This window comes from Blennius ocellaris, assembly GCF_963422515.1.
Source record: "Blennius ocellaris genome assembly, chromosome: 17".
In the NCBI taxonomy this organism is placed as follows: domain Eukaryota; kingdom Metazoa; phylum Chordata; class Actinopteri; order Blenniiformes; family Blenniidae; genus Blennius; species Blennius ocellaris.
The window spans coordinates 11,100,257-11,121,647 of record NC_137666.1 but is presented as its reverse complement, the minus strand read 5'-3'; the positions used below and the strand labels follow the sequence as shown (position 1 = coordinate 11,121,647).

Here is a 21,391-nt window from a genome sequence, read left to right as displayed (position 1 = left end):
TCTGCACTTTCTGACAGTATGGTGGTCATTCGTAACGGCTCAACGACAGATCAAGATGGTAATCTGCAGCGATACCGAAACATCGGCGGGCTGAACGATCGTCAAATACCGCAGTCAAAAACTGCGAGAGTGGCTAAATGTAAAGTGGTGTTAGAAAATGTACGCAACTGTGATTTCTAACCCCCAGTCAAGCACAAACAGAAAAAAGAAACTAACTCAAAGAAGCTCTGGGAAGACATAATAGGGCTACAAGCAGAGCCGGAAGTTGGTAGAAGAGAAACATCTTGATGTGATCAGAGCCGATTCAGTAAACAGATTCATAACAATAACATAAGGGACGCAAATAGAATATTCATAACAAGTTGCAAGAGTAAAGCAACCATCACCAAAACATCACACGAATCCAGGAATTTACAAATAGTATTAGACATTTCAATATGTTATTTATTCATTTATTATAATTCATCTTGCTTGTGTTAGCTATGTCTCTTAGGTTGCAAATAGCTTTTTAAATCTCCCACTGTCATTATTCTTAAATTGCAAATTTTCACGTCGACTTTGTATGTCCTCCCTGTGCATGCTTGAGTTTTCTCTCGGTATTATCGTATACTACATATACATTCATCTTTGCTTCCTGTGGGCAAAAGACTCTAGAAGTCCTCTTTATACTTAGTGTTTGTTGTGTTTTTCGATCAATTTCAGTCTTTCTATGCGTTACTAGTCACCATTAAGCTTGTACGTATTCATATTTCATATATCTTATTTATTGCTTATCTTTCCTTATTTGACATTTTAACTATATCTTTCTGTTCTATTTATTCTGTGTGGAGCAACGCTGTAAAACAATTTCTCTCTGGGTTTAATAAAGCATTAAATAAATGATTATTAGGTGAATTGGTATCTCTCAGTCAATCCCGTCCAGGACCATCCTTCATCCGTAATCATCTATGGTTGACAATCCTGAGAATTGATTGATTGATTTGTTGATTTGTTGATTTCTTGTCCACCACTTCCTGTTGCCATTACTTTCAGAGCGAAGTTTTATATCTCTCTTTTTTAAAGCACAGTGACAGATCTCAGCTTTGCACAACATTGGCATAATTTACAAGTTTATAGAATGGAGCATGCTAATATATTATTTTAAAGAGAGATTATTCGTATATAGACAGAACAAACTCAAACCATGGTGTTCACGGATTACACAGCAGAAAACACTAGAGGACATGAAGACTCTGGATTGTAAACTGCCATGGGGTGAGCGACATCTGCTGGGGGTTTTTTTTGCAAGTACATTTTATGTGCCTGTTGCCATGTTGATTCAGCCTGCTGGAAATCAAAGGTCAGTCCAATACAATGTTGCTGCAAAAGCAAATGATCCACAAAATAAATTGAATACTGAGAGCCTACTCGATTTGAAAACCCTTCACCCTTGAATTTAATTGTATGTCTTGAATAGGTCAGAAAACAAACTTATGAGCACATCATTCTAAAAGAGTGTAATGATAATAGCCTATTTAATAGTAACCAGAATGAAAATCATAGGACATCCCGTTGAAGCTCGCTACTAAGTAAAATACTCTGAATACACCAATTTTTAATGACACTCATTACCCTTATTGACTTTGTACCTTTCAAACATATAAGATTGTCAAGACGGAAAGAGTTGATAAGAACATTAAAATATTGTGAAAAGAAGAGGAAACATTGTTTTGTTTGTCAATTTTTAAAAGTGAATTTATTTTTTAAAGAACATGTATAGAGCTATATTTTAGAATTGGAAAGCATAATTGTTGCCTATATCCTCCCTACAAAACATTCAAAATCCAGCATGGCAAAAGACAACTCCACTCTTTCAGTCTGTCTGGCTGGTGCAATGTTCTCCTTGAGTCTTGAAAATCAAATCAGTAACATTTGACAAGAATAAGAAACTTTTCTTTCACTGATCACATTATTTTGTTTCGTATATTGTACCGTTTTTGTGGGATTCTCTTGGATCTTTTGCACTATGAGCGGAGCAGCTCTCCAATTTTGTTAGACATTGTGACATTATAATAGAGGCCATTCTATTCTCCTATTCATTCTTTACACATTTTTATCATATATTTGATGATGCCAAATGAGAATTACCTAACTGGGGTCTTCTAGCAGCATGCCTTATTTCATCAATCCACTTTACCAATATGGCAATATGGTTCAAGTGTCAAAAACTTGGTGGCCATCCTTTGCCAGTGAACTCACAAATTTGCATTTATATGAAAGCCCGCAGCTTGAAAGGAAGAAGAAGAAAAAACCTACACTTTCATACATGTAGGCTTCTACGTGAATAATATTAATTGGTGATGAGGGAGGGAAAAGTCGTGTGAGAGAGGTCTGGAGAGGAACAGCTAATTTATACTCATGATGGACATGCTGTAAGAATAGTTTACATCATTGATGTGGGAGGGGTGAAAAATAAAGAAAATGGAAGTAATTGTAGCCTTCACTGATATTTTATATTCTAAGTTTTTCTTGTTACCGTCGATAAACAAAGCTAATCAAAAACAAAAATGAAACCTGAGTTACAGCAAAAGAACTGCATTACCCATGATGCGTTTGTCGCAGTTGTCCGTTCCGTTTGTGGTGTGAACCGTTACCACCAGGGGGCAGAGTTGCTTGAACCTTGCCCTGCTTTCTCCGCCGTGCTCAGCTCTTCGCAGTCCTCGTGTTGTCAGGCGCCCACGTCTGCTTTTCCTCTCAGACAGAAAGAAAGACGCACATTTGGAAATTCTGTCCGGACAAATAGGAATTGTTATCGCTGTATACATGAGGGCGAGGAGAGCCGTGTCAGTCCTTCTGACCGCGTATGTGTCAGTTCCTGTCATCATCTACCTGTTCCCCTGGATCCTTGCGCAGGTCATCTATGCCCACCTGGGTAAGTTCTGTCAAGCGTTTCCATTATCACTCCACAAAGTGTTCAATCAGAGGGAAACTGCAATATTTGATTCATGTGTGACACTCGATCCTGCCATCACGAGAGGTGGCGGAAACGGTTGCATTACCCACATTGATATCAGTTCAATGTAAAAGTACAAAGTACTCCTCTCAACTGTTTTCTCATTGATCACTCCATTTCTGCAGCCTCCAGGCTCCATCGTTCACAAACTCAACTTCTCATTTTGTGGCTGTATTGTAGAATTCGTGGAAAATTTGCTGCCATCTGCTTTTCATGTCTGACTTTCAGGCCCAACAACTTTTGAAATCCAGCTTGCAACAATAAGCTCAATCAGCTGATAATGATCTTCTATCATAAAGCAAAAGTGCAGTATTGAAGTGGGTCTACCTCAACACGCACTATAAGATTTCCCAACATTCATGTAGAAACATTTGAAATGCTATTGGATTCGGCAGTATCACTCTGTGTGACAAACACAAACCTACTGACCTCTTGTGATCTCCTCTGCTGCAGTGAGGTTTCCATTCTTGGTGGATCTCAGCCGACCCGAAGACCTGCTGAACCACACACACAACTTCTACCTCGACACGGAGGAAGGCGTCTCAGTGGGAGTCTGGTAGGACAAACTGTAGTCCCATTGTGTCCATTCAGGGCATTCAGATCCTGGAATATAGCACGCATATTTAACAAAGTTGGTTCTGACTTCTATACATGAGAATAGAGAATCTATTATATATGTGTTCAGAGATATTCAAGCTTACAGTTTTCTCCCTTTCTTCTGTTTTTTTCGGATATAGGCATACACTCCCTGCCGGTCAATGGGAGGAGGCTGCAGAGAGAAGCGCAGAGTTCTATCGGGAGACTCTAGGATACGGTCACCCTGTTATCATCTACCTCCATGGCAATGTAGGAACCAGGTGTGTTTCCCGTACCAGGACAAAGAGTACTGTGATCCATGTTAAGTACTTTTTACTCAGTATTGCAACCTGTAACACGTATATTGCAATACTCGCATGGATGTAAGAATTGATGCTTCCATTAGACAGTACATGACTACACAGGTCACTGGTTTAACTTATAGAAATAAACAATGTTGGAGTCGGTCGGTCACAATACTTGATTTAAAGGAAGCTGCTTCTTTTACAGTTACTGTTCTCCTTTCATTTCTGCAGGGCGGTACATCACAGAGTTGAGCTGGTGAAGGTAAGATACTTCAGATTTGTTAAATGTTTTGGGCCTCAACATAAAATTCACAATGTTGAATTTCAGATCTTAAGTGCAGCAGGATACCACGTCTTCTCTTTGGACTACAGAGGTAAGACGTCAACTGTCTGATCATTTTTATCATGGCAGTTTCAGAAGTAATATTAATAATGTGTGCATAGCATGCAATACATTAAAACAAGGTGATTAAAAAAAAGGCACAACAAATAAAGGAAAGGCTTTGTTAACAGAAAGGTAGTAAAATAAGTAAAATCTGTCAATAGTGTACTGCACAGTAATACTGTTTGTAGAGAATCTGAAGGGCCAAAAGAAAATAATAAAAAATGAAAGAATAATTACTCACACAGTCGGTGGTCTAAACACAAAATATCGGCCACTATTAGATCCTGAGTCATCAGGATGTTGAGCTTGTATTCTGTTTGTTGGTGAGGTTTTGGAGATTCCAGTGGGGAGCCCAGCGAGGCTGGATTGACCCACGATGCCCTCTTTCTGTACCACTGGGTGAAGAAACACAGCAGAGGGAGTCTGGTCTGTCTGTGGGGACACTCGCTGGGCACTGGGTCAGTTTTATCTTCACCGACAAGCTAAACAAGCATCCTCCAACAAAGAAGAAGAAGCAGGAAGAAATTGTTAAAGTGTTAAAAAAAAGTGCTATGTATTTTGTGTTGCAGGGTGGCGACAAACAGCGCTGTGAAAATACAACAACAAGGTAGGATGAAGTCACTTTGACTCACTGATGAAATATGGATTCTATAAATAATTTCTGCAGTTGAATTCTATTGTTTTTCGGGTCTGCGACGTAACGTTACTTCTTAACAGAATTCTCTCTCATGTGATTATAAAAGTTCACCTTGCAAACAGCGAGCAACATTCCTGCGTTGCCGGTCAACAAGTCCCTCCGTGAAACAACACGTCTGTGCCTTTAAAGCCAGAACAATATGATCTCATGTACAGGATGTCATTGTCTTAAGGACCTGTGGGTAGATTTAATAACAATCTGCAGACGGCAAGAGGAGAAGAAAGCAGCAGAAACTGCAAATTAGCATGAACTTGGAAGTCTTACCTTTTGTATTTGAGTCTATTCGGAGTAATTACACCTTTCATAAGCTCTGATTTCCACCTAAGTGGCTTTTAACAACAAGTATTTTCACGCAGTTATAATGAAGCACAAGATTTGCTGAATTGATGATAATCACAGTAATACCAGAGGACTGTTCAGCTTTCTTTGTTGGGGTCGCCAGTCCACCCGACCCTTGTTTGTTGTATTTGTCATCATTTCTGCTTCACTCTCTGTCATATCAGGGTCTGTTGTTGATGCTTTAATCCTCGAAGCTCCCTACACAAGAATCGGAGAAGTCGTCGTCGCTCATCCTCTCGCGAAAGTGAGACCAGGTTTTCTGCACCACTCAACATGCATGAAGCCAAAAAGTAAAAAGAAGCAGATACATTTTGAAGAACATCCCAGCAGACACTGAAAATTAAGATGAGAAATGTTGAGTTATACCCGTGCATATACAGGGGTGTATAGAATATTATGTCAGTGATTTTAAAAGTCTTAAAACTAAAAACGTCAGCACATTTTTTTTGTGATCACCATAAGGAAGGAAATACAAAATGAAAAAAATATGTCTTGTGAAAAATCATAATATTTTGTATTTTTGATTTTAATTACTTAAGCTAATATAATCAAAAAGGCATTTAATATTTCAGTGTATGTTGGATAATAATGTATCCAAGTTGTACATTTAATTATATTATAGATATGCATATACATACTTCCTTTTCACTCTATAGTTGTACATATTTTCCACGGAATATCTTATCTACACATTATTACACTATGAACAATACTAAACTTACTGTTTCACTCTGTTTGGTAGAAGCAGATTAATTCATATAATTTTTTATTTTATGCGCCTTGCATTTATTCATTAATATAAAATACACGTGACACTGTTTTAGTTAAGCTTTGGGGAGACATTTACTTTGGTTTTATTCTAATTTTCTGAGACGCACCTGTGTGTCTGGGGGTAATCCAGCAATGAGGTCAGGTGAACAGAGCTTGATAGACGTTACTGACCTCTAGTGGCTGGAGGAAGAAGCGCTGTAGGGAACAATCAGACGAAAAGGCATGATTATGACACGTTTTGTTATGTTGCCTTTTTGTTCTGCAAATATTTAGTTTTTATCACAAAATACAAAACATCACAGCAGTTTATGCTCCATCTTTTCTTCCAGTTGTACACGTTCCTTCCAGGATCTGAGCGCTTGCTTTGGAACATCCTCGAAAGGAACAAAATTGCTTTTGCAAATGATGAAAAGTGAGAAGCATCCCTACATATTTCACTTCATTAAATCAATTCAATTCCACGTTTCTAATGTTATCCGCTCAATGAATGAATAGTGTGCTACTTTTCTTGTACTTTTTCCTCTTACATCCTTGTAGTTTGAAGATACTGAGCAGCCCCGTCCTCATTCTGCACGCAGAGGATGACAACATTGTTCCTCATCATATGGGTCTGAAGGTACAGCAGAGACATTCGGCTCTTTCTAAACTATTCTTCTGGTGGATATTGCTGCCTCAATGCAGAAATGCGACGCATTTTTATTTTTTTCTCTGCAGCTTTATGAGATTTCACTCCAGGCTCAGAGAAAACTCCAAACAGGCGTTCAGGTGGAAATGATCTCTTACAAAGCCGAACTTGGATACTCCCACAACAACGTGTACTTCGATCCCAGCTTATCAGATGTGGTTAGGTAAGTATGAAAGAATCCTATGATACCCAAATACAACCACTATTAGTATTAATATAAACATGAAAATCAACCTATTGATACAAAAAACTGTGGAAATTCTTTGAGAAAAGACAAGCAGTATACATATTAATGTAGTTCGTCATGGCATACAAGGTTTTATTATTTAGATTAGACACATCCAATGTCCAGCTTCAGGACAGATTTTATGTCACCTAAAATGCATTTTTCTTTTGGGCCACAAACAAAATGAATAACACATTTTGGGCTCATGTTGGCTTTATCATCTGCCATTCTGTTATGTGGGCCAGCCGAGAGGGTCTTCAAATCAGAAGGTTGCAGGTTTGATTCACCATCAATAGATCTATGCAGCCACCTTTATTGGTGCGAGTAAATTTGATTAATGTAAAGCTGTGACAAGTCAGCTCACTAATGGCAACCTTGACATATTGAGACAATTTTGTTGTTTGAAATAATGTAATGAGAGGCATTTTGTACTTTCACATGATATAAACTACTGGCTCTCATTGATGTTTGGGCAAAAAGACATTTTGGCACCAACTTTGAAAAAACAATGTTCCTAAAGAGACTTAAGTCCGGTTTGATCTCACAACAATAGAATGGTGCAAGTGAAGCCCTTCAGCTACTGAGATTGTTTCAATAATAAGAAAAAAGGACTGGGGCAAAAAAAAAAAAAAAAGTGGATGGAAGAATGGCAGAGTTACTTGTACTGTGAAAGTTCTCGCGACCTTTAAATTGTACATTTTTACTGCTTCAGCTTTCTCAACATACTTTACATGATTCGTCACATACCAATAAAAGCAGCTTTGGGTTAATAGTCTCAATAAACCTTAACGCAAACCAATTAAATGTAGTTCTGACCCTCCAGGGATCCAAAAATGGGGATAAAAGGGCAATATTTCTATATGTTATGGGCATTTTAGAAAGTGACTTTAGCTCTGAAAGCATATTTATCAAACTGGACTCGTTTATACATAATAGAAATTGATTCAAAGGCTTTGACACATTTTTGTAAATCTCGTCTGTGAAACCAAGCTAGGGACAATTCTCCATTTTTGTTTTGTTTCAGAAAATTTCTGCAAAAGGCGGGTCAGTGACGTTTCCTTCCTTGAGAGGTCGACTGTTATTGTTTTAACAAAAGGGAAATGTTCTTTTTAACCACAAAACAGACTGAAATAAAAAGGTCTTCCAATGACATCACGGTTAAATGCGTTTATTTCAGCAGCAGGGAGAACAAGTGTGGGATAAAGTGAGATTGAACCTTTTCACCAGCAGAGAAGCAAAGATCTTGTCGACTTTGGAGTTTAGATACGTCTGTGGGTCACCGTCCACCACAACCAGTGATGCAAGAAAAAAAAAAATCAAAACAATAACGGGTGACACTCCAATGTAAAATCTGGCCAAATGGTTAAATATTACAGCTCCCTGCCGTGACTCCCGGTTTACTGACTGACCTGTAACAGTGCTTTGACTTGAAGCTTCAATAACAAAATCGTGTAAAGAAACACCCGAGAAAGTTCCTCCACGCACCACAGAGTTAAAACAAAGTGGAGGAATGAACAGTGAGTACTCTGTAAACATGGAGACGGTCACTGGCGGAAACCACGTCACATTTTCTTCAGAGCTCGGGCCGTTTCCTCGATGGCTTCCCGGGGCTCGTTGGGGGCCGGGATCTTCAGGTCGGTGGGCTCCACCCCCCACACCTCGGTGGCGTACTCCGTGATGGTCCTGTCGCTGGAGAACTTTCCCGTGGCGGCGATGTTCTTGATCACCATCTTCGTCCACTCCTTTGAATTCTTTAACAGAAAAACGTACAGGTTTTTTTTCCCCAATCAACCCGATGATTCTGCAAGCTTTGAACCAAATTTAAAAAAAAACCAAACATGGGAAATCAAAATGAAGGTGCTTCCGTTTCTATTTAACATGGGATACACTCGCACGATACTATAGAGAAGGATGATTCAAAAATAAAAATAAAGCTTAGTCAAGCTACAAGGAATTACATTTGTTTGTAAGAAGGTTGGAAAACAAACTGTCTGATATAGTGGTAATTAATATCAGCAAAGGATGTAATAAAATCCTCAGCGTGTATTAGTTTGTCTGTTAGCAAGATTAGGTCAAAACTACTGCATGGATTTGGTAAATTTTCACCACAGAGATATTAGGCAATAGAAGATTCCATTGAATTATGAAGTTGATCCACAATTTCTTTGCATTATGTTCAATTTTCAGGAATTAATATTTCATATTCAAAATCAGTTTTGAATTTGCAGTGCAGGGAAACGATCACTGTTCAGTTTTCTTCGTGAATATTACCTGATAGAGCTTGCTGACTTTATCTTGGCATTTCAAGTAGTCTTCAAAGTCCGCAAACACTTTGAATCTGAACATACACAAGAGCGTGAAGACAAAACTTAGAGATAAAGTCTGACAAAACATGTTGATCTATTTGCATGTCCTGCCTCACCGGTCGTATTTGAAGAGCATGTTTGTGAGATCCTTGAAGAGATCTGGATTTTTGGGACAGAAAAATCCACTGGTGATCTGGTCCATCACTTGTTTCAGCTCGGGGATGGTCTTGTAGTATGTCATGGCATCATATCTAGCAAAGAAAACAGAAAATTGAGTTTAAATGACACTGAATCAGTCATAGCAGATGGTAGAACATCTGTAAAAGTGCCTCCTGTACCCCTTTTTGTCCATCTCGGCGACGTCCTCCACCCTCATGCCAAAGATGAAGAGGTTCTCCTCTCCGGCCTCCTCGGCCATCTCCACGTTGGCCCCGTCCATGGTGCCGATGGTCAGCGCGCCATTCAGCATGAACTTCATGTTTCCTGTTCCTGAAGCCTCCGTGCCGGCAGTGGAGATCTGCTCGGACAAGTCTGTGGCAGGTATCACTGAAGAGAAGCAGATGAACTTCAGTACAAAACTCCTCTTATGGTGGGTAAACTCTTCTGGTATGTTGCTGTGAATTCCACCTTTCTCAGCGAGAGACACTCTGTAGTTCTCCAGGAAAACCACCTTCAGCTTGTTTCCCACCACGGGGTCGTTATTCACCACGTCTGCCACGGCGGTGATCAGCTTGATGATCATCTTAGCCATGTGATATCCAGGAGCAGCCTGCAGGGGGCGGACATGCGTTACTCACTGCCGCACTCTGGGAGGTTTGATTTTCTTCATTCGAATTCATACCTTTCCTCCAATGATCACAGTTCGTGGAACAAAAGGTGCATTGGGATTCTTTCTAATGCCTGATGGGGAAAAAATTAATATGAGTGATCACATCCTTCACATGATTTGGTTCATTTATAAATACAGTAATGTTAAAATGTGAACTTCTTAAATACATTTGATCATTGTTATTCTACATTTCTGCAAAAACGCTTTTAAGCTTCGATATGCATGTTTTTTTGCATCAAGTGTGATGTGAACTGTGAGCTACAGTGGAGTCGAGTTATTCATTAATACACTTAATGTTGGAAAGCCATTTCAGATAGTAACTGCAATAATTCTCAAGCTACTGATGGGATTGTCAGACTTGAGTTACTTTTCGCCATGTGACTGACTTGGCTCCTTTGTTAAAACCATGTGGATCAATAAAGGCTCACTACTGCCACCTGATGTACAAGAGATGCATTACTTGATGTTCACACTGGCCTTTTGAACAATCTGTTAAGGGATAATATTTTGGCTAAATTACAATTAAAGCCAAAAGCAGCTCATGACATTTGCTCATCATGTGCTGCATTAGTACAAGACTATGACAGGACAAGCATTTTCTTGATAAAAGTCAAGTCTTGTTCATTACAGCCACTTAATTGCATGAAAAATTCCCACATCCAATCGAACAGACGGCGTTCTCGCTGCACGGATGTTTGGGGGAATCTTTCACACCAGAACACGTCAGGCTGCATCGTGAAAGTCGTCACTCAGAGCCACGGCTCGGTAATCGAACTGGAGTGTTAAAACGTACGGTTGTACATGGCGATGATGTGCAGGCAGTTGAGGACTTGTCGCTTGTACTCGTGGATCCTCTTCACGTGGACGTCGAACATGGAGGCCGGGTTGATTTTCACCCTGTACTCCTTCTCCACGAACTGGGCAAACTTCACTTTGTTGTCCTGTGAGAAAACGGATCACAAATGTGTGACTGAGCTGAAAAAGGTGCCGGCTGGACAAGTACTATTTTAAAAGTTGCAAAGTGGAACACAGAACTCATCATGAAAAAAAAATTACCTGAAGTGAAGGTATTAAAAATAATAAAAGTGATTTTCAGGTCTAAATGAAATGGATTTCTGCTGCAACAGAGCATGCCAAACAAAATGTGATAACTGAAGGAAACCTGCAAACAATAGAGCATCTCTCAAACATAACCCAGATTTTTTTTTCTACTATTTTGTGTCATCACTTTAAAAGCCATCGACTAATGTCAATGTGCACAGTGCAACAATCGTAGCGTCTCCAGCCTCTCGATTCCCTCGCGAGTCACTTTATTATGAGGTCAATAACATTAAAATAGTATTTTTACTTATTCAGGAATCTGGTCAACATTTTGTCCTTAAAGTTGAACTAAAATTAGTTTTTCGACCCCACCTGTTTCACTTTGGAGATGTCTCGGATGAAGGTGGCGTCTTCCACAAAGTCATTCAGCTTCTGCAGCTGGCTGAGGTCCTTCACATACTCCTCCCCAATCGCCTGAAAGAATTAATCTTCACTATGGAAAAAGTCTGAAAACCAAATGACAGCATGCACTTTACCCTGCTTCTCATATAAATATATATATATATAAAAAATTGTATGAAGCCAACAGTCTGTGAGAGGAAAGCAAGATCTGCCAATATTTGATCCGACGACAGCTGCAGGATATATCTGGGAAGATTTCGGGTTCTCCTCCGCGACGCCTGCCTGGTTTGTTTATTTCTCGCACAAACAGACCTCAGCTATAAGCTCGGCCAGCCCAGGGTTGCAGAGCAGCAGCCAGCGTCTGGGAGTGATGCCGTTGGTTTTGTTTTGAAACTTGTCCGGTTCGAGATCGCTGAAATTACGAAATCTGGGAGAAGAAAAAAAAAAAAAAGTAAAAAAGGAGAAATACATCCTTCAGACTTTTAGGAATGTGGACAGATACACTTCTGTGGATGTGCCTTCAATCGTTTCCTCACATTGCTGCAAAAGTGAAAATGTTGCAATGATTCAATCCTGTGGCGACTTGAGGCCACATGCATGTTGCAACTGTCACCTGCTGGCTTGTTTGCAAACTACACTTTGTTTTGTCCGTCCTTTGTTTGTGATTTTGTTCAAAACATCCACATTTCATGACGATTCGAGCCTTACACGTCGTTCTTGATGATGTTGGAGTGTATCTCTGCGACTCCGTTGACGGCGTGAGAGCCCACGATGCACAGGTGCGCCATGTTCACCCTCTTACCGCCGTCCTCTTCAATCAGAGACATTTTCCTCAGTTTGTCCATGTCTTCAGGAAAGAGCTTTGCAATCCTCTGCACAGACCAAACAAAACAGCAAACTACATTTATGTTGTCAATATGGATTTTGTAACTATATATTTTTTTTAAAAAGCACCTCATGACCCTCAACCAGCATACATGTTGCTACAATTAATAATTTGTTTTTACAAACTTTAGTCATCTATAATCAAACTTGACATTTTCTTATTGTACTTTTTCATCTCGTTTTGTCGCCATAATGTAGAATTATTATTTTCTAGTACTTCATCGTATTATTACAGTTAAAATTTTATATCAGTTTCACGACAAACAAGTATCGACTGATCTGTTATGTGCTTGTAATGCCCAGACTGTCTACAGGTTAATTAAACAAATGCCTACCTTTATAGATCATCCATTCTATTTCAAATTAATTCATTATTTTCCTTCTTAAACTTACTTGTACTCTTAATCCAGCTTTTAAAACATTTCATTTGTCTTCTATTAGTAAAATATATTTAAGTGTGCCACAACATAAAATTTTTAAATCAATTAGAAAAGCAATTCCTAATATATGCGAAGCTTTAACAACTTATTTCTGAATCATGGAGAGAAGTCGAGGCTTGGGACAGATGCTCGACTCTGGTTTGCCTCCACACGCTGTTGAAGCTACATTACTCGTACATCGAGGTGGGCTTGGTTGATCTGGTAGATGATCTGCAGATGTCGGGGCAGGAGTTTCTCCATGAGCTCCACCGGCCAGCGCTCCAAAGCCTCGGGCAGGACCGTGTGGTTGGTATACGCAAAGGTGCGTTTGGTGAGGTCCCAGGCCTGCAGAGGAGAGGAAGCCCATGGTACTCATTGCAAGCCATTTATTTGACATCATGGTGGAACTTAAACCCACCGTGTCCCAGTCCAGCTTCTCAATGTCCACAAAGATCCTCATCAGCTCGGGGATGGCCATCGCTGGGTGAGTGTCGTTCAGCTGGATGGCAACCTGGAAAACATGACGTCGTGTTGACTTGATTATTATAATGGCCACATTCAACAATCTCTACTAAAGGACAGAGATCAAACCGAGAGTTTATCTCCCATTTATTAAAGCTGCTGCCTGGTGCGCCGAGGGTAAAGACATTTTATCACTAGCCAAATCAAATCTCATATCCGATTCCCAACTTCTGCTTCAGATAACCACATGGATGATATAAACAATGAAATCATGAGGGGCCTAAACAGAGGCAGAATAATTTTATAAGCATAAATGAATGTAAAAACAATTGGTACATGTTTATGATAATCAGTCTGCACTGAAGCCTAAGTATCCTGGCAAGAACCTTCCTAATAGGACAAAAATATTCAAGTATATTTTTAGCTTCAGCGATGAAAGGCAAAACAAAAACAGAGCAGCAAGTTCTTAGAAAATGAACCCCATCACCCTATATTTGGCTTTTTCCCCCCCACAATGTCTCTATTTTGCAGCATGTCTGGGGTATAAGAGAACTCGTCTCCTGTGTAGATATTCCTATTATTTCTGCCTCCAACACAAGTACAAGGTTTTATTGTTTTGCAAGCTAAAGATGTCTTGACAGAGAGACACTTTTCAGGAAGGGTAAAAAAAAATTAATAAAAAAAAAAAAGCAGAAAACTTCTAATTGCATTTGTCGGTTACCAAATAAATTTAGATAATCCACCAACAAAACGCTGGCACTTCTTTTGCATGAACTGACCAAGGACTGATTCTGAATGTACCTTATCGGGGAAGCTCTCGAAGGAGGTACGCCCGGGGCCGCCCTTCTTTGTGGTTTTGAAGCGGCGGATGATGTCTTGGAGTGTGGCCGCCACAACGAAGTATTCCTGCTTCAGGCGAAGCTCTTTTCCTTCAAAAAACTACGATATGAAGAAAACGCATGAAGATTCCCAAACGTGCGGATACCTGGTCCATGCACGCTGATGTAAAGGAGCATTAAATAGCGCCACCTACATTGTCGTTGGGGTAAAGCACCCGGGAGATGTTCTCTGCCAGGTTCCTGTCCAGCACAGCCTGAATGTAATCTCCAACATTAACTAGAGACAGAAAACACTATTTACAACATAAACCCGGAAATGTGCAGGACAAGTAGCAACTGCTGCATTTGAGCCCATTTGCAACACATTCCAGGGATTGCAGAAGATTTGTAAAGTTTATCTGATGCAAACTGAATAAGGAAATGCGGAGGTGTTGCAAAACTGGATTTGTAATTTCCTGCAGAGGGAAAAAAAACAACAAAACTAAAACCTTCCGAGTACTCACAGTCTCTTAAGTTGAAGTCATTGGGGGCACGGGCGGACCACAATCTCATGGTGTTCACAGTGTTGTTCATGTAGCCTGGGATGGGGGTGTCGTAAGGCATCGCCAGCACCACCTGCACACAGAGAAACCACAACAGCCCGTGTCAGACATCACAGGGACAGGTTGATGGGATAGCTTACAAAGTAGACCTTAAAAACTTCAACGGCCTTTAAGACGGTGTGGGTTCATGATATCGTCCATTGACAATCCATTTCATGCCATTATATGCAGAGTAAATGTCTCCAATAAGGAGGGACATTGTACAGGTTCAGATGTTGATGCAGCCCCCACGAGAAGGATTTTGCTCAGCATTAGCTGGAGAAGGTGAGAGCTATAGAGAAAAACAACCTTTTGACATTTCACGGTATTTTGGACACTGTGCACTGAAAAACACGGTGTCAAAAAACCTCTGAACGAACGCGACGTCACCAACTGAACGAGAATCTGATGACATTGTCGGTGGAGAAAACTCGGGCAGCGACACTTTACCCATTTGTGTTCAAGAGAAATCATAGGAACGTCCTTCAAAAGACGAACTTTACTTTTAAGGAATCAAGTTTTTCTGGAGTTATAGTTTGTGTTAAGCATAAGTTAATGTGTGTACTTTTACCAACTTTGTAACGCCTACACACTGAAGCAGGTGTATAAACACTGGATACCTGTGTGCACGCTTGCCGGCGTTTTCCCGGATCAAGCCCTCACATTCAGTACCTGAGTGTCGACCCACTTGGAGCCCTCTTTCGTCTCCTCGACTCGCCCGTAGAAATGAACCGGCAGCATGTACTCAGGCCGAGCTTTCTCCCATGGGTTCCCGTGCCTCAGCCAATCATCCGCCTCCTCCACCTACACAAGGACGGAGACGTCCAGAGATAAGTTAGAGCTCCGAGGCAGAAAGGGCAGAGAGGAAAACACTTTTATTATGACCTCTTCTGACTGGGGCTGCGATTAAGAAAAGGGGGAATTGGTAATCAGGTCTTTGGTTGGACTACATTCACTCTGTAAACAACCTGCAGTAGCAACACAGATTAGATGTGAAAGTTCATCCACCCCTGTGAAAAAACCCACCGTGCATGTGTGCCCAAGTGCATGTTTACACGGAAGGTTTGAACTGCAAATAATGAGCATGACTCAAAAGGGCAAAAGCCTCTGGATTTGTGATTCCTTATCACAAGAGACACAATGTTTATTTTGTTTGTTTCATCTTGAACTAACCCATCCCAGCCTCGACCAGAAACCTGCAGCACCACAGCCGCTCTACAGGAGCCTGACCAAACTGAGTTTGTGTTAATGATCAACTGGAGCTGGATTCTGACCCAATTCTTGTCTACTTTTAGAGGAGAATACTGATTTTCAAAGTAAAAGATATGGGAGGAACTCTGAGCTCCACAAAAAGACTGTAGCCAAGCTTCAAAGATTATTTTGAATTTAATATTTTGAGACTATTCTCAATGAAACTGTTGTGAGTTACCTGCCAGCCGTCTCTTATCTTCTGATTGAAGATCCCATATTCATATCGAATGCCGTACCCATACGCTGCCAGACCCAAGGTGGCCATTGAATCCAAGAAGCATGCTTTAAAAGGGAAAAAAGGATCACATGCAATCAGAGCATAAACTCTCCGTTCTTTTAAAGGCTGTTGAGAAGTTATTTACACAATCTGATGCAACTTTTCTGTGGCTGCAAGTTGCTGCAAATGCACAACAGGCACATCTAGGTATTTGATGGACGACTGCCAGAACAGCGTGGAACTTAATGTGATGTGGCCCACTGTCAGTTTGAAAGGAAAACATTTTTTCAAATTCCTGCAACTTCCAGTAATCTCCAACACTTTGTTTTTCCTTTTTCAAACCTTCCGCCGTATTTTACCTGCCAGCCTGCCGAGGCCTCCATTCCCGAGCCCCGCGTCCTCCTCCATCTCCTCCAGCTCCTCCATGTCCAGTCCGAGCTGCAGCAGGGCAAACAAGAACAGCACCATCACCATTTGCATGCACGCATAGCCATTTGTAGCCGAACGATCCATCGACTTGAATGTGACCTGGTAGATGGCTTCGTCGCAGGCGTTCTGCAGGCCCAGGTTGATCATGGTGTTTTGAAGGGTCCTGCCCATATAGAACTCCAGAGACAGATAATAAACTCTCTGCAAAGGAAGGTGCAAGACACACACACACTTCAGTTTGCTGCTCATGCACCATCTTTTTTTGGGGCATTTAGATGGTTAACCAAGAGTTAAAGCCTCATTGTCAATGTGTTTAATGCGCAGAAACAGAACAGAGCAACAAATGGATACAAACTAAAACAAGCATATGCTCATAATGTTAGGAAATTTGTGTTGATCATGTACGCATGACAACAATTCTTAGCAATAATCAACTGGAAATAATACTTTCGGTTTCAATGGTGCCACGTATATGAGCCAATTTGTCATACGCGCAAGCCACATAATAAACACTGCTGTTCATCCCACAAATGCTGGTTAAAATAGAAATAATCAGTTTTGATCTATTTGCCAAGAAGCTACTCAACCCAGTTTCTGTGCCCGTTTTCTCTGTCTTCATGGTGGAGTGACCTTACAACACAGTGCCTCTTTGTAACCTGCACATGTTTACGCAACAAACAACTGCTTCCTCATTTAAAAAAAAAGAAGGAAAAACCTGTTCAGGTTTATGCATTTGAAAGCATATGATGGCCTTTCTGTCAAAACACGCACAAGGAAATACGGGAATGAGAAGTGCGTGCACAGGGCCTGTTGATAAAGTTGGTTCCTTGTTGTTGGAACTAAACCTGTTTGCACAGATGCATGACGCTTTTTTTTAACAATTTAAAAAAAAAATATTATTCCCCAAAAGTATAACAAAAAAGTTTTTCACGGTACCTTGGGGTCTGCTTCATAATAAAACTGCTGCGTCCTGATCCACCTCCCCACCAGGTGATCCCTCACGGTGTGCGCCAGGGCGAAGTAGTAATCCCGGGGCGTCGCGATGTTCCGGTCTTTAACCAGGGTGAAGTGCAGGTGTCGGTTGAAGCCCTTCTTCAGCTCGGCGACGTTCTCCACCCCGACGATGCCCCTGATGCTGATCTGCTTGCGCTTCTCCTGGTCGGTGAGAGGGGTCGCCATGGTGGCCCGGTACCGGTCTGCGGGAGGTCCGAGTCCAAGTGGCGACTGGAGGTGAGGCGGTGGCAGATTTCATGCGGGAGTCTCCTCCTCGCGCTGAGGTTCATTGGTGGCTGCAGGGGGAGGGTGTTTCCCTGTCCAGCCCCCTGGAAGCTGCAGCAGGAAGCAGTGATTACGCACAGACAAGCACACACACCTCAACACGACTTCAATGCATGGACATGAGTTCAAACTTCAGAGAAACTCCTGTGGAATATGTGTCAATGAAGAGAATAATACTTATTTATGAAGGGGAGGCAACTTAGTGCAACATCATGAAGTATCAAAAGTCAAAGTGCGCATGCATTGTTTTATTAGGGCCTATAACTGTTAATACTGATGCAACACAAGATAAACTGAATTTCAGTATGCAGAAGGTCAAAGTGGAAGTGTACAGGGCTCAAAGCATTGTGCAATATGAATTTCTGCTGGAGAGTTTTCTTCTCGGATATTACATGTAATGATCCGTCCGTCCGTCCATCCATCCATCCATCTATCATGTCTCTTCACCTCTGAGCCTACTTCTGCAGGCTTCTTCAAGTTAAAAGACTTTTTTGAAAGAAGTCTTACTTCCACCATCTCCTATTCTATTTATTTAAAATTGCCTTGAGATGACTGTGTTGCATTTGGCACTTATATGAATGAAATATAATGAATGAAATTAAATTAAATGAATTGGAATTTGTATCTTGGATCAACAAATGATGGCCTTTGTTTTGTTTTGTTTGTTTTTTTTAAGCACACATGATGAATACATGTGGAGAAAGAAAACACATTCAAAGCAAGTACTCAAGTTACAGACATGTTTGGGAAAAATGTGGTCAAAGTAAAAGGGCCAGTTCAACATCTTCACTTCAGTTATAAAGCAGACTCTCTCTCTCTGTGTCAGACCCCCGACCCCTCCTTTGCTCCAACATAGTGCCCAAGACCCTCCTTGTGGTTGGTTTTCCAAAATTCTTCCTCCCATGAAGCTGATTGTGTTTGTTGCAGCCACTTCCACACCTGCTGAACCAGGCCGCAGATCTGTTGCACCAAAATGTACACCCAAGAGGCTCAAGAACTCTTTCATACATGTTGCTGTTGGACTTTTGGACACTGCATTGTGAGATTACATGTTTTCTGTTGTTGGTAATTCTTGTTTTTCTTTTGATCCATATTTGCTTGTTTGTGTTTCTGCTGCAAAGGAGGATGGTGAAGAACTCATTGAACCCTAAGAATGGACTGAAAAATAAAGAAAGATGATTGATCAAATGTGTGTTGTTTTTGTGAAACTTGGTAAATTCTTCAGTCTTTCTACGAGTGGAGTGTTTACAAATCAAAAGGTTTGGTTGCTTGAAATAAACCTTGTTAACAAAATAGATTGATAGATAGATAGATAGATAGATAGATAGATAGATAGATAGATAGATAGATAGATAGATAGATAGATAGACTCCACATGTAAAACATCTTATTGACACCTATTTATTGAATATTCACACATACAGAAACACAGAGGCTCATATTATACTTGAAATCATCATAATATTTGCAGTAACATGGTAATGATAGACATATAATTATAGCAATCATATTAATCATATCGTGTTAAAATTATTATTCTCATAAAACTCTTTATAGATATATTTCATGTAAATAATAATAATAATAATAATAATAATAATAATAATAATAATAAAAAAATGACATTCTACCTCGCATCAAACAGGGCTTAGAGAATCACTTAAAATGAGATTATAATGCAGGTACAAATACACACACACACACACATTCACACTCACACACATATTCACACTCAGTTGTATGTACATTTAGAGATAAAACCCACAGCGTCGCCCAGCGAGACTGTGTGAGATTTCACGATGAGGCTGGACGATAGAATTTATTCTTCCCCGGGTTTGTTTCAACAATGTTTAAATGTATTTGGTTGGTTTAGAAGTGAGGAAAAAAACAACAACAACAAAAAAAAACATCAATCAGCAATCACATTTTTTTTGTGTGTTCAGCTCTGAAACACACATTTGTATTGAAAAAGTACACTTGTGCACTCAAGTGGAAAAATAGTGGTCATCAGTCATTACACACTGAACTCACACAAAAAAACAACCCAAAAAGCACTTTAATTACCTGAATTGTTCCCAAATTGTGTTTGGAAATAGTTGGGTAATGCTTTGGACTATGGCTATATATATGTGTGTGTGTGTGTGTGTGTGTGTTTGTGGATGTGTTTTATAATTAAATGCCAACAAAGTGGCTCCCCTTGAAAGAACAGGCAGATAAATGAAGCTGGAGTTCAAACATTTAGCCAAGGCCCTGCAACTCGCTGAACATTGCAGCAGCCTCAATTGTGTGTTTCCATTTTTTCATACCGGAAAAGATTATTTGAGCAGCCAGTTGAGTAGTGTAGTTTACAATCACTGCAAGATTCCAAGGGAGGAGGGAAAATATATATATAAAATCAGACCTGACTGAGGGATTTCCCTTCATCGCTGTGGTCGTCAGGCTCGTAGCAAACGAGTGGAATTTCTGATCCTTGTACAATATAAAAGATATGTAGCAGCAGGTGAAGTCAGGCATCACAGATGTTACAGTTGACTCTGCTGAAGCAATGAACTCAAGTCTGTAGCAAAGTTTCATTAAGATTTTGGGGGTACTGAAAAGAGGAGAAAAAGGCACACCCATGAAGCTGAAACACAGGATAGCACCTTATGTGTTTGCTCAACATGCGCTGTACGTCTCAGGGCTACGATGCTCGGGGAGGGAAAAGGTTCCCGGCAGCTTCAAGGGCAACAGTTCCCCCAGACCAACCCAGTCACCTTCTGGATGCAGCCTCGCACTGATGATTCACTTCTTTGTTTGTTTTCCTTATATGTTTTCTCATAGAGTCACCTGCTTTAGTAATTTTATCAGTTATATTTGTCTATTATTTCAATCCATCTGTGATATCCATATGTTGAGGGCTTGTCTTTAAAGAAATGCGTAAGCTGTTTTTGTTGTTTGTTTTAGCCCCTTTGACTCCCATATAGACATTTTTTTTAAGCTTCTTGAAAACATTTTGCTTGTTTTGTTTAAATAATGATTTTTTTATCGTTGTTTAAACCATTTTTGATATTTTAGCCCTTGTAGCAGTTTTAGCTTTTTCAGTCTTGTCAGCTGTTTTATTTTTAAGGCCTCTACACAATTAAGACAACATTTTTAAGGTGGCATAACATTTTAATTATTTTTGTTGTTTAAGCTAATTTAGCCCTTTTCAATTTATTTTTTTTTAACTTTTAGACAATTAGTTTGGCAGTTTTACCTTTTTCAATTTCCTTTCTTAGAATTCTAGATCTTTTTTTTTTTTTTAAAGCCCTTTTCATTCAGGAGATAATAGGCCTTGAAAAATAGGCAAGTGTGAAAACTAAGTTTAAAATGTTTCTTTACATCTAAATTGAGAAAGATTTGGGGAGAAACTACAGGAGGCTTAGGACTTTTGATCGGCTTCACATTATCCTGAACTGGAGCCCACAGTCCGATGTTGCATCTCTGAGATATTCTTG

At 40.2% G+C, this 21,391-nt stretch overlaps 2 protein-coding genes across 2 annotated transcripts; one reads left to right on the top strand and one right to left on the bottom strand.

The window, feature by feature from the left end:
* Positions 1–2,696: 2,696 nt before the first annotated feature.
* On the top strand, positions 2,697–8,126 carry LOC308142188 (lysophosphatidylserine lipase ABHD12-like). Its single transcript, XM_080512530.1, has 12 exons — positions 2,697–2,911; positions 3,446–3,548; positions 3,730–3,849; positions 4,105–4,135; positions 4,202–4,247; positions 4,587–4,716; positions 4,828–4,865; positions 5,459–5,538; positions 6,395–6,477; positions 6,603–6,681; positions 6,780–6,913; positions 8,001–8,126. The coding sequence occupies exons 1-12, from the start codon at positions 2,803–2,805 to the stop codon at positions 8,026–8,028; spliced, it is 981 nt and encodes a 326-aa protein (XP_080368656.1). The 5' UTR covers positions 2,697–2,802; the 3' UTR covers positions 8,029–8,126.
* Positions 8,127–8,134: 8 nt separating this feature from the next.
* pygl (phosphorylase, glycogen, liver) lies at positions 8,135–17,832 on the bottom strand. The gene is made up of 20 exons (XM_080512529.1): positions 17,574–17,832; positions 16,737–16,838; positions 16,568–16,646; positions 16,170–16,273; positions 15,413–15,544; positions 14,663–14,774; positions 14,354–14,436; positions 14,122–14,259; positions 13,277–13,369; positions 13,057–13,203; positions 12,263–12,426; positions 11,867–11,981; positions 11,525–11,626; positions 10,905–11,052; positions 10,124–10,182; positions 9,910–10,051; positions 9,621–9,828; positions 9,399–9,533; positions 9,248–9,314; positions 8,135–8,727 (listed from the first exon to the last, which is right to left on the bottom strand). The coding sequence occupies exons 1-20, from the start codon at positions 17,814–17,816 to the stop codon at positions 8,539–8,541; spliced, it is 2,562 nt and encodes an 853-aa protein (XP_080368655.1). The 5' UTR covers positions 17,817–17,832; the 3' UTR covers positions 8,135–8,538.
* Between the last annotated feature and the right edge of the window lie 3,559 nt (positions 17,833–21,391).

Coding starts and splice junctions, on each gene's coding strand:
- LOC308142188 (XM_080512530.1), top strand. CDS start 2,803: ATGAGGGCGAGGAGAGCCGTGTCAGTCCTTCTGACCGCGTATGTGTCA. Junction 4,136..4,201: donor ACAGAGTTGAGCTGGTGAAG/GTAAGATACTTC, acceptor GTTGAATTTCAG/ATCTTAAGTGCAGCAGGATA. Junction 6,682..6,779: donor CTCATCATATGGGTCTGAAG/GTACAGCAGAGA, acceptor TTTTCTCTGCAG/CTTTATGAGATTTCACTCCA.
- pygl (XM_080512529.1), bottom strand. CDS start 17,816: ATGGCGACCCCTCTCACCGACCAGGAGAAGCGCAAGCAGATCAGCATC. Junction 14,260..14,353: donor TGCTTTACCCCAACGACAAT/GTAGGTGGCGCT, acceptor TTCATATCGTAG/TTTTTTGAAGGAAAAGAGCT. Junction 11,053..11,524: donor ACATCTCCAAAGTGAAACAG/GTGGGGTCGAAA, acceptor GTTTTCTCACAG/GACAACAAAGTGAAGTTTGC.